Below are 12298 nucleotides of genomic sequence, written 5' to 3'. Positions count from 1 at the left end.
TTAAGTGGGCTAGAAAATGTCATGGCGTTATATGAAATCATACGCTCATTGGTTTAGCCCTGTAAAGCACATTGGAATGTTGTTGCTTACTGTAGAAAGGCACTATATAGTATATAATCAAAGTCACTGGCTCAGCTGTCACCACTGACAGGTTTCTTATCTTACCCTGACTTTGTTCTCAATGTAGATAAATAGAGCTGTCCAGTACGTACTTGTCATGTTTTTTTGGGATATGTCTTATCCTGAAAAGGCACTATATACAATCTTTGGGTTGCGGGTTCGGTCTTCTCCCCAAGGCAAGTCCTTTAACCTCACTGTGCTTACACTGAATATACTGTCCCTGTAAGGTGCCTTGTTTACTATTGAAAGTTACTATATAAAAAAAATAAGGTCATAGGCGTGGTCCTTACCTCTCACTCACTGTGTGACTTCACCTGTAATGGCTCACTTTATAAAAATATGCAAACGATCGTACTCTGCTTGTAAAGAAAAAGGGCAATAAAAAAATCACACCTTGAATTGGTTTGGAGTATCTTATAAATGGTAATAAAAAACTTACCATTCTGAACCACTTGGTCTGACAATTGTGGATATTATGATTTAAGATCTCTACTGCCCCCCGATGTGCCCGTCTCGGTAACCCTCTGCCAGGTGCGTTTCATCCTCCCGAGGCTCACATGGCGCTATAAACGTGCCCTGACGACAAGTCCAAGCCTGCCGTTCCCTCCCCCGCACTTTTGCTCTTTGCTCTCTCTCTCTCTCTCTCTCTCTTTCTCTCGCTCTCTCTCTCTCATGCACACGCACACACACACGCACGCGCTCACCGCAGGCTCAGCTTGCATTTCAAGCTCCTTCACGGATCGAGAGGACCGAAGAGCTCGTCTGCCTGTTTCTTGAGACTTTTGGGGAGGTGGGGGGTGGCAGCATGGCGGCAGACTCTAGCGCCCAGTGTAGGGTGCTCTTCCAGACCAGCGACAAGGCAGAAGAGGAGCCCTCTCAGCGTAAACTCGGCAAGCTCACCGTCAAATACAACCGCAAGGACCTGCAGAGGAGGCTGGACATCGAAGAGTGGATCGACGGTCAGCTGCACCTGCTGTATGACTGCGAGGTAAGCCCCGAGGGCATTCGCTATCTGAGCTGCCACCTGAGCGCCCTGACTGCCAGTTCGGCTGACAGACTTGGCAGTTGGCCCACCTTCAACCTTTTGACCCCTCGCGTCCGATGACAGTGGCATTGTTGAGGTCGGTGACGGTGTCAAGCCGGAAATCCCGCAGATCCTGAGCCGTGCGGGGCGAGTGGTCGTGCTTGAGTTGCTCTAAGCGGCCAAAGTTACTGGTTAAAGCAGAGCGCTCGGGCTTGACGGAGGTAGCGTGGCAAAGTTGAACTCCTCTTTATTTTATGCGAAACCTTAATGTCGCGTCTTTATTTTCATGGTGACTTTTACTGCTGTAAGGCGCTTAATACATTTTAGATGTTTCTGTACTGCTTTATGTGTACAAAGTAGAAGGATCCCAGTCTCGGCTGGCACATATTAGGTTGACAGCACTTTATCTGTCCCCAGGGGTAAGTTTAGATTTTTACAAAAGCACAATACATCAATAATAATTTTATTATATTATGACAAACCACAAACCTCTCACAAATACATACCAGAACGACTAAAAAGAAAGAAAACTTCTAACTTGGCAGTTCCAGTCCCACTTTTGTGCTATGCTGTTGGTATAAAGAAGCCCCTTTAGCATTTCTTAACACACACCTGCTGGGTAATTCCATCCATCCATCCATTTTCCAACCCGCTATATCCGAACACAGGGTCACGGGTGTCTGCTGGAGCCAATCCCAGCCAACACAGGGCACAAGGCAGGAACCAATCCCGGGCAGGGTGCCACCCCACCGCAGGACACACACAAACACACACCAAGCACACACTAGGGCCAATTTTAGAATCGCCAATCCACCTAACCTGCATGTCTTTGGACTGTGGGAGGAAACCGGAGCGCCCGGAGGAAACCCACGCAGACACGGGGAGAACATGCAAACTCCACGCATGGAGGACCCAGGAAGCGAACCCAGTTCCCCAGGTCTCCCAACTGCGAGGCAGCAGCGCTACCCACTGCGCCACCGTGCCGCCCTGCTGGGTAATTCATTGGCTGAAAGTCCTCAGTGTTGGGGGTGGGGGATGGGGAGATTACAGCATTGTTCATAATGGCACTTGGTTTGGTCTTCATTTTCACCTCCGCTTTTACCTCCAGCAGGTCCACCCATAATCGAGTCTGCCATGTTAATTAACTTGTTGGTTATGTGGGCCGCTCTTGGAGTGATGTTACCGGCTTAGCACACCACACTGGACATCACAGAGTTTTAGGGGATGTAAAGGAGCGCAGTCTTCTAAAATAGCAGAGTCTGCTCTGCCATTTCTTCTTCAGTTCTTCTGTGTTGTGAGACCAGTCCAGCCTGTCATTGATGCAGACCCCCAAGTACTTGTAGGAGTGGACCACCTCTGCATCCACTCCTTGAATAGTGACTGGACAGAGAGGCTCTTTGGTGCCATGTAAGTCAATGACCAGTTCTGTGGTTTTGCTGATATGAAGTTGCAGACAATTCTCAAAGTTCCCCACCTGAATCCTCTCCTCCCCCTTCTCTGTAGACCCCATAAGTGCAGAATCGTCTGAAAATTTCTGCAAGTGACCTGACCTGCTGTTATATTTCTAGTCTGAGGTGTACAAAGTGAAGAGAGGAGACCGGCCTGTGCCTTGTGGTGCTCCAGTGTTGCTCACACAGTCCTCGAGTCTCACAGATGGTGGTCTGCCTGACAGATAGTCCATCACCGGGACACCACAGGCTCATCCACCCACATATCACCGAGTTCACCCTTTAACAGGGATGACTGGATGGTATTGAAGGCACTGGAGAAATGAAAAAAACGAATCCTCCCAGTGCTGACAGCTTTGTGCAGCCTTATGGAGCAGATAGAAGATTGCATCCTCCACTCCAGTCTTGGTCAGATAGGCAAACTGCGGTGGGTCCAGGTGGTCTACCGCAAGAGGACTCATAAATTCCAAGACCATTCATGATGTTACACATAAGTGCCACTGGTCTGTAGTCATTAGGTGAAGAAACGCCTTCCCTCTTTGAAACGGCAACAACACAGGAGGCTTGTCCACAGCAGCGGCACTTTCTGGAGTTTAGTGACAGACTGAACAGGTGACAGAGGACACCACCAGGTTGGTCAGCTCAGGCCTTAAGAACGTGAGCATTAACTCCATCTGGTGCTGTAGCTTTTCCACTGTGTGGCCTTCTCATTTGGTCATCTGTTATGGACACAGCATAGTGATGATTAGATGTGGACTCATCACAGGCCATTTGAGCTGAAGTGATAGAAATAGCAACAGTTGTATACAAGCTATCTGTGATGCGTCAGTGTCCTGCTGAGGGGGGTCTCCTGCCTTGTTCCCACTCAGCGCCTGTTTTAGACATTTAAAAGATCGTGTCGAGACACCAGAAAGGGCACACGTGGCATTAACTTTTCACTGCCTTGTTTTACCACATCACATGGACGCCTTCCGTCTTCGCTGGTGTAAGTTACCATTCTCAGGTGCACTTAATCCGGTTCAGAGGTGCCAGGGCCTCTCCCAGCAGCATTGAGTGCAGGGCAGGTTCCAACCCTGGACACTCACACACACACACACACACACACACACACACACACACACACACAGACAGACCTGCCTCCTCAATTAACCCAACCTGCACATGTGGGCACAGAATTTAAACCCCGAATGTTGCATCTCTCAGGTAGCAGCACTTGCCACTGTACCCATTTTTATTGTATTATATTTTGATTCTGTTAGAACAAACTGTAAAGTGCATTCTGTCAAATAAAAAAATGACATTGTGGTTGATGCCTGGTGGGGAGCCCCTGCAGTGGGTGCCATGGCCATATCAACACAGACAGACTGCAGTTCAGTTCCCAGCTGTGAATACCCACCGCCAGGCTGACTGGCATTTCTGTGTGTGTATGTGTGTGTGTGAACATTCCCAGGAGCAGAATGGCATCCAGCCCAGGGTTAGTTCCTGTCAAGATAGGCTTGATGTGGTGGGCACAGAAGGTCAGTGGCTGGTGTGTCGTATGCTTGAATGAGTTTTTTACATGCAGTATGAGCAGAGGAGGGTCCAGGGTTAGAGTGTGGTGATGAGGTGGCACTACCATGGACTACAAGTTGCTCAATGGCTGAGATGCCATCTGATTTTAAACAATACAACTCTGGTATCTTCTGTAGCTCAACATGGGCTCGCTTTATTTGTCGGTGTTTTATTTGACTCGCAGCACCTCCTTTCAGATGCCTCAGGTGCTGTCAGGCTGGGTGGGGGACTGTCAAGGGGGGGGGTCACCATTCATCAGGTGTGATGTTTGATATTTGAAGTGGATGTTGTACGTCTTACTTTGTGGAAATGTGATCTCTGGGAAAATATAAAATGTTAGCAAATGTTAATGCTTTTAAATATAAACCTGTGGCACAACTGGGAAGATCTGACCACATCTGGGTGCCACCTACAAGACCGTTATGACATGGCGGCAGCTCGTCTGTTATCCAAGCCAGGAGTTCTTTTGCGTGTTTGGGGAGGTTATGGTTTGTTAGATTATTTATATTTTTCTTGAGCTTCAGTAGTTTTAATTTCCCTTTGGAAACAAAATATCGATCTATCGATCTATCTATTTATTATATGGTGCCTTTCATATCTATCTATCTATCTATCTATCTATCTATCTATCTATCTATCTATCTATCTATCTATCTATCTATCTATCTATCTATCTATCTATCTATCTATCTATATTATATAGTGCCTTTCACATCTATCTATCTATCTATCTATCTATCTATCTATCTATCTATCTATCTATCTATCTATCTATCTATCTATCTATCTATATTATATAGTGCCTTTCACATCTATCTATCTATCTATCTATCTATCTATCTATCTATCTATCTATCTATCTATCTATCTATCTATCTATCTATCTATCGTGCTATTCGGAGCTCCTAAATTTAGAGGCATGGCTATCAGATATTCGAAAAATCAGCGGGTTTGAACTTTCTTCAACGGACAGAGTTGTTGGTTCTTAGTCAGATATGGACACTTGTGTTAGAACTTGAATGTTAATATTGATGAGGAAGTGGTATTTCTGAAAGTCCAACTATCAAAAATCTTGCAGTGGTTTTCATACTTGTCTCACTTTTCTGTCTCATATCACCAAAGCAGCTTTTTTTTCCGTCTTAGTAACATTGCAAAGCTCTGATCTACTCAAACTTTGTGTGACGCTGAACATTTAATTCATGCATTTGTTTCTTCTAGACTGGATTATTGTAATGCCCTTTTCTCCAGTCTTCCTAGTTGTGTTACTAAAAGTCTTCAGCCTTTTCAGGATACTGCAACTGACAAAAACAAAAAAATAAAATCAGGACCTAACACCCAGTGTAGCTTCTCTTCACTGGTTACCAGTACAAGTTAGAGCTGATTTTAAATTTCTTATTTTAACGTTGCAGCGAGGTGAATGATGAGGCAGGGCAAAAGCCAAGTGTTTAGGGTGCCAACCTGGCAAAACCCTGTTTAATTCCCTCACAAACAAAAAAAAAAAGAAAACTGCAATGAAACACACACTCGTAGGTACTTTTAGTTAGGGGCGATTCCCTTGAACCTCTGCTCTCTCGGGGTCGCACTTTCTCACCTTCTCTCTGCCTCTTTAGTAGTGTTTTTTATTGCCATCAAGACCAAAATGAGACACCACCTTCTGGAGGGAGTGAAAGGGGCGGGGCTTCTTTGTCTTCTTTGCCCTCAAGGGGCGGGCTTCTTTGTCTTCATTGCCCTCAAGGGGCAGGGCTTCTTTGTCTTTGTTGCCCTCAGGAGGCGGGACTTCCTTGGCTTTGTTGCCCTCAAGGGGCAGTTTCTCCAGGCTGTGAGGGGGTAAAAGGAGACAGGACTGTTGGTGACAGCCCCCTCCCCCCACCCTCATCCTGGGGTGGTACCACATAACTTAGGTGAGCCTTCTGGAAGGCGACGCTCTGTCTGGCAGTGCATGGAGTCAACAAGAGAGGCAGGTGTGTGCGTGTGTGGAGTGGAGCCCCTCAGGTTCACTCTGATGGAGTCATTTAAATGTTCGTCTGTCCGTCTTGTTGTGAACTTTGACTTCATAACATTCACGTCAGACTCACAGAGCTATGGAGACCCAAACAAAGCAGACATTTGGTCCAAAATGCTGCTGCTCGCTTTCTGGTTGGGGCAAGAAAGTATGACTCTGTTTCTCCAATATTAGCTTCTTTACACTGGCTGCCTGTCAGTTTTCGAATTGATTTTAAAATCTTGCTGCTAGTTTTTAAATCTTTACATGGGCTTGCTCCTGCCTATTTATCTGAACTGTGTCTTTCACATCAGCCATCTAGAGTGCTTAGATCTTCTGGTCAGCTGTCTCTGGTTGTCCCTCGTACCAAGTGTAAAACTAAGGGGGACAGACAGGGCTTTACAGCTGCTGCTCCTCGCCTGTGGAACTCTTTACCTCATCATACAGTATAAAGGAGTCGTCTACAATTGAATTGTTCAAAACGAGATTAAAGACTCATTTCTATTCACTTGCATTTAGTGACCTTCAGTAATACTGATGGCTTCCTCTTTGTGATTATATTACATTACTTCTATTTTTTATGTATATAACATTAATTCTGTTTATTATGTATTTTATTTTATGTTCATATATTTTATTTCTATTTATGTTTTATGTTAATTTGTTCTATTTTTGTAAAGCACTTTGGCAACAGCATTACTATGTTTGTTTTAAATGTGCTATATAAATAAATTGACAATTGACAATTTTCAGAGCTGCTTGGTGAAGATTCTTATAGTTATCAGGCTCTCCTAATCACCAGAAATGCTGTTGAGACTTTAAGTGCACATTATTTTGAAGGTTTACTAATATATAAAATATAAAATCCAATGTCTCTCTGTCTGTCTGTATGTCTGTCCGCTTTTCACGAGAGAACTACTTAATGGATTTAGATCGGGTTTTTTTCTATTAACTTGCTTGAACATTGAACATGATTTTGCAACTTCTTTCATTTCGCTTTGTGTCAGAGTTCGCTTGTGGTTTCAATTTATTTTCGTGAATCCGAGATGCACGCAATGGGCCGAGCGGAGGGGCCTTCCTCACTCACTCGCCAGCTTCGTGGTGTGTTCCTTAACTCCGCTTAGCTAGCGAACGAGAGAACAATTGAATTGAACGTTTTTTGATATTTAAAATAAAGTGTTACTTAGGTCTTGATGAGTTTGAGTCCGGATATTCTCTTAAGTGTATTCCATATCTAAAAGATAAATTGCAATTCCGATTGTGGATCGTGATTTTGTGTTAACAGGATCGTGATATGATTTTTTGGAAAGATCGCCCGCCCCTAATTTGACTAATCAAGTTTTCAAATTTATGTAGGATTCATTAACCCCTGCAGTGGGCTGGCACCCTGCCCAGGGTTTGTTTCCTGCCTTGCACCCTGTGTTGGCTGGGATCGGCTCCAGCAGACCCCCATGACCCTGTAGTTAGGATATAGCGGGTTGGATAATGGATGGATTGATGGATTCATTAACCCTTTGGAGAGCTACTTGGAAAGGGGTGGCAAGCTATCGGTAGCTCACGAACGCCGTGTTGGAGACCCCTGGCGTAGATGAAACGCACTACACAAAGTGTGCTGAACATGAAGTGGTCCGAGTGCTTTCTAAATCCACTGTATTCATGAGAACTACAGTGCATCTGGAAAGTATTCACAGCGCATCACTTGTTCCACATTTTGTTATGTTACAGCCTTATTCCAAAATGGATTAAATTCATTTTTTTCCTCAGAATTCTACACACAACACCCCATAATGACAACATGAAAAAAAAGTTTGAGGTTTTTGCAAATTTATTAAAAATAAAAAAATTGAGAAAGCACATGTACATAAGTATTCACAGCCTTTGCCATGAAGCTCAAAATTGAGCTCAGGTGCATCCTGTTTCCCCTGATCATCCTTGAGATGTTTCTGCAGCTTCATTGGAGTCCACCTGTGGTAAATTCAGTTGACTGGACATGATTTGGAAAGGCACACACCTGTCTATATAAGGTCCCACAGTTGACAGTTCATGTCAGAGCACAAACCAAGCATGAAGTCAAAGGAATTGTCTGTAGACCTCCGAGACAGGATTGTCTCAAGGCACAAATCTGGGGAAGGTTACAGAAAAATTTCTGCTGCTTTGAAGGTCCCAATGAGCACAGTGGCCTCCATCATCCGTAAGTGGAAGAAGTTCGAAACCACCAGGACTCTTCCTAGAGCTGGCTGACCATCTAAACAGAGCGAACAAGGGGAGAAGGGCATTAGTCAGGGAGGTGACCAAGAACCCGATGGTCACTCTGTCAGAGCTCCAGAGGTCCACTGAGGAGAGAGGAGAACCTTCCAGAAGGACAACCATCTCTGCAGCAATCCACCAATCAGGCCTGTATGGTAGAGTGGCCAGACGGAAGCCACTCCTTAGTAAAAGGCACATGGCAGCCCACCTGGAGTTTACCAAAAGGCACCTGAAGGGCTCTCAGACCATGAGAAAGAAAATTCTCTGGTCTGATGAGACAAAGATTGAACTCTTTGGTGTGAATGCCAGGCGTCACGTTTGGAGGAAACCAGGCACCGCTCATCAGCAGGCCAATACCATCTCTACAGTGAAGTATGGTGGTGGCAGCATCATGCTGTGGGGATGTTTTTCAGCAGCAGGGACTGGGAGACTAGTCAGGATAAAGGGAAAGATGACTGCAGCAATGTACAGAGACATCCTGGATGAAAACCTGCTCCAGAGCACTCTTGACCTCAGACTGGGGCGACGGTTCATCTTTCAGCAGGACAACGACCCTAAGCACACAGCCAAGATATCAAAGGAGTGGCTTCAGGACAACTCTGTGAATGTCCTTGAGTGGCCCAGCCAGAGCCCAGACTTGAATCTGATTGAACATCTCTGAAGAGATCTTAAAATGGCTGTGCACCGACGCTTCCCATCCAACCTGATGGAGCTTGAGAGGTGCTGCAAAGAGGAATGGGCCAAACTGGCCAAGGATAGGTGTGCCAAGCTTGTGGCATCATATTCAAAAAGACTTGAGGCTGGAATTGCTGCCAAAGGTGCATCGACAAAGTATTGAGCAAAGGCTGTGAATACTTATGGACATGGGATTTCTCAGTTTTGTTATTTTTAATAAATTTGCAAAAACCTCAAGTAAACTTTTTTCACGTTGTCATTATGGGGTGTTGTGTGTAGAATTCTGAGGAAAAAAATGAATTTAATCCATTTTGGAATAAGGCTGTAACATAACAAAATGTGGAAACAGTGATGCGCTGTGAATACTTTCCGGATGCACTGTACATTAAAGAGGGTGTAGGGGGTCTTTGAAAAAACTACCAGTCATGGTGGGATGTATGTAACAAGGTTTGGACCCTTTAAAATGCTCATTTGACACCCCTGACCTAAACACCACATAGAATTCTGGAGATCAGCCCACCTTCTCAGAGAAAAGCAAGACCTCACTTCTCTTTAAATTGTGGTTTTAAGGTGAAATGTGACATGTCAGGAGTTACAATGGGAGTTTGTAAATTTGCTACCAGATGCTTTGCAGAGCAAACAAGATTAGAATATGTTACAGGCCGGAGAAAGGAGCAGATAAAAAGCGGGTTAAAAGAAAAAAAAAAAATCAAAAGACGCAGTCATTGTGGCAATGGAGGTGAGTGGGCCGGGAAAGAATGTGCTGACCGCCTGGGCAGAGACAGACCGCCACTGTTCAGCCTTTGTATCACACGAGGCTAAGCAAGGACTGGTCTGACGGGACACCTCACGCATGACGTCAAAGAGTTTGATGGAGGGGCCCCCCAAAAGACAGGCCTTGAAGTGAATCCCCCAGTGCATGTGACATGCAGACACTTGAACAAAGGACAGCGTGGGGGCATTCATACAGAACCCCACCAGACTCTGCATTCGCTCACAAAGATGGCCTGAATGAAAAGACTGTTGTCACAGCTTTTAGTTTATGTGTCATTTAGCCAACAAAGACGGGACATAAATGACACATTGTCTGCGGCCACATTTACAGACGGTGGATTTGTTAAAGTTGGTGGCCGTTCTTGGTAGCATCCGGTGAAAAAGGAAAACGGGAGGCACACAGAAAGAGGACTTATCAAGGTGGACACATTTTAAGTGTGGGCAAAGAACAGGGAGAACCAGAGGGTCTTGAAGACCTTCCTCAACGAGCATAAGGAGTGGGCAATGCCCAGTGGATTCACTTCGTATTCAGATCCCTTCACTTTCTGCACACTTTATTGTGTTGTAAATTTAGTTTTAAATGGAGAAATGTGCCATTTGTCCCATCAAACTACACTCAATAACCCAAGCAGCTGCATCCTGTCCAGGTTCCCAAAGTCCACCAGCTACTGAGTGGGAAAAGTAGAACGACAGAACGACAACAACATTTATTTCTATAGCACATTTTCATACAAATAATGTAGCTCAAAGTGGTTTACATGATGAAGAAAGAGAAAAATAAAAGACAAAATAAGAATTAAAAGAAATTTCTCAGTCTAATAAAGTGTGTTTTTAAAAAAGGTTAAGTGAAAATTTAAATACAAGGAACACCACAAAAAAAAATTATTACACACGCAGGCAGTATAAAAACCAAAAAGGAACAAAGGTTTCTTCTCTGCTTTATTACAATTTTCACTTTCTCCTGTTAAACTTCAGTTACCTGCAATACTTAAAGGTTCTTACTTTTGTATGGCAAACTTACTTAAGCTTTAGTACATTCACAGTTTGAAATTGTTTGCCCTCCATGCCTTACCAACTGCAAGGCAGATCATAAACTGAAATTAGCGTGCAGTCAGAAATAATTGGAATATTCCATTTATACTTTAGGTTGTGGGGGTTATAATAGGACCTCCCATTCACTAGGCACTCATTTTTTTTTTGTTCTTTATTTCACCTCATACAATTTCTTGTATTAGGAATTTGTTAGTTTTCACAAACCCCTTGGGGTCAGAGCGCAGGGTCAGCCATTGTACAGGTGCTGGTCATAAAATTAGAATATCATGACAAAGTTGATTTATTTCAGTAATTCCATTCAAAAAGATTCATTCATTACACACAGACTGATGTATTTCAAATGTTTATTTCTTTTAATTTTGATGATTATAACTGACAACTAATGAAAGTCCCAAATTCAGTATCTCGGAAAATTAGAATATCAATTAAGACCAATGCAAAAAAAGGATTTTTAGAAATGTTGGCCAACTGAAAGGTATGAACATGAAAAGTATGAGCATGTACAGCACTCAATATTTAGTTGGGGCTCCTTTGGCCTGGATTACTGCAGCAATGCGGCGTGGCATGGAGTCCATCAGTCTGTGGCACTGCTCAGGTGTTATGAGAGCCCATGTTGCTCTGATAGTGGCCTTCAGCTCTTCTGAATTGTTGGGTCTGGTGTATTGCATCTTCCTCTTCACAATACCCCATAGATTTTCTATGGGGTTAAGGTCAGGCGAGTTTGCTGGCCAATCAAGAACAGGGATACCATGGTCCTTAAACCAGGTACTGGTAGCTTTGGCACTGTGTGCAGGTGCCAGGTCCTGTTGGAAAATGAAATCTGCATCTCCATAAAGTTTGTCAGCAGCAGGAAGCATGAAGTGCTCTAAAACTTCCTGGTAGACGGCTGCGTTGACCATGGACCTCAGAAAACACAATGGATCAACACCAGCAGATGACATGGCACCGCAAACCATCACAGACTGTGGAAACTTTACACTGGACCTCACGCAACATGGATTCTGTGCCACTCCTCTCTTCCTCCAGACTCTAGGACCTTGATTTCCAAAGGAAATGCAAAATTTACTTTCATCAGAGAACATAACTTTGGACCACTCAGCAGCAGTCCAGTCCTTTTTGTTTTTACCCCAGGTGAGACGCTTCTGACGCTGTCTCTTGTTCAAGAGTGGCTTGACACAAGGAATGCGACAGCTGAAACCCATGTCTTGCATACGTCTGTGTGTGGTGGTTCTTGAAGCACTGACTCCAGCTGCAGTCCACTCTTTGTGAATCTCCCCCACATTTTTGAATGGGTTTTGTTTCACAATCCTCTCCAGGGTGCGGTTATCCCTATTGCTTGTACACTTTTTTCTACCACATCTTGTCCTTCCCTTCGCCTCTCTGTTAATGTGCTTGGACACAGAGCTCTGTGAACAGCCAGCCTCT

At 44.3% G+C, this 12298-nt stretch overlaps 1 protein-coding gene across 1 annotated transcript in view; it reads left to right on the top strand.

Annotated features, from left to right (window-relative positions):
• Positions 1–779: 779 nt before the first annotated feature.
• ppp1r14d (protein phosphatase 1 regulatory inhibitor subunit 14D) overlaps positions 780–12298 on the top strand; it is a 52666-nt gene continuing 41147 nt past the window's right edge. Inside the window, exon 1 of the mRNA XM_028821951.2 lies at positions 780–1108. Coding sequence (XP_028677784.1) covers positions 926–1108 — 183 coding nt within the window. The 5' untranslated portion in view covers positions 780–925. The remainder of the gene's footprint in view (positions 1109–12298) is intronic.

This window comes from Erpetoichthys calabaricus, chromosome 16 (genome assembly GCF_900747795.2).
Source record: "Erpetoichthys calabaricus chromosome 16, fErpCal1.3, whole genome shotgun sequence".
In the NCBI taxonomy this organism is placed as follows: domain Eukaryota; kingdom Metazoa; phylum Chordata; class Cladistia; order Polypteriformes; family Polypteridae; genus Erpetoichthys; species Erpetoichthys calabaricus.
The sequence above is the reverse complement of the archived record's forward strand: the minus strand, read 5'-3'. Positions and strand labels throughout refer to the sequence as shown.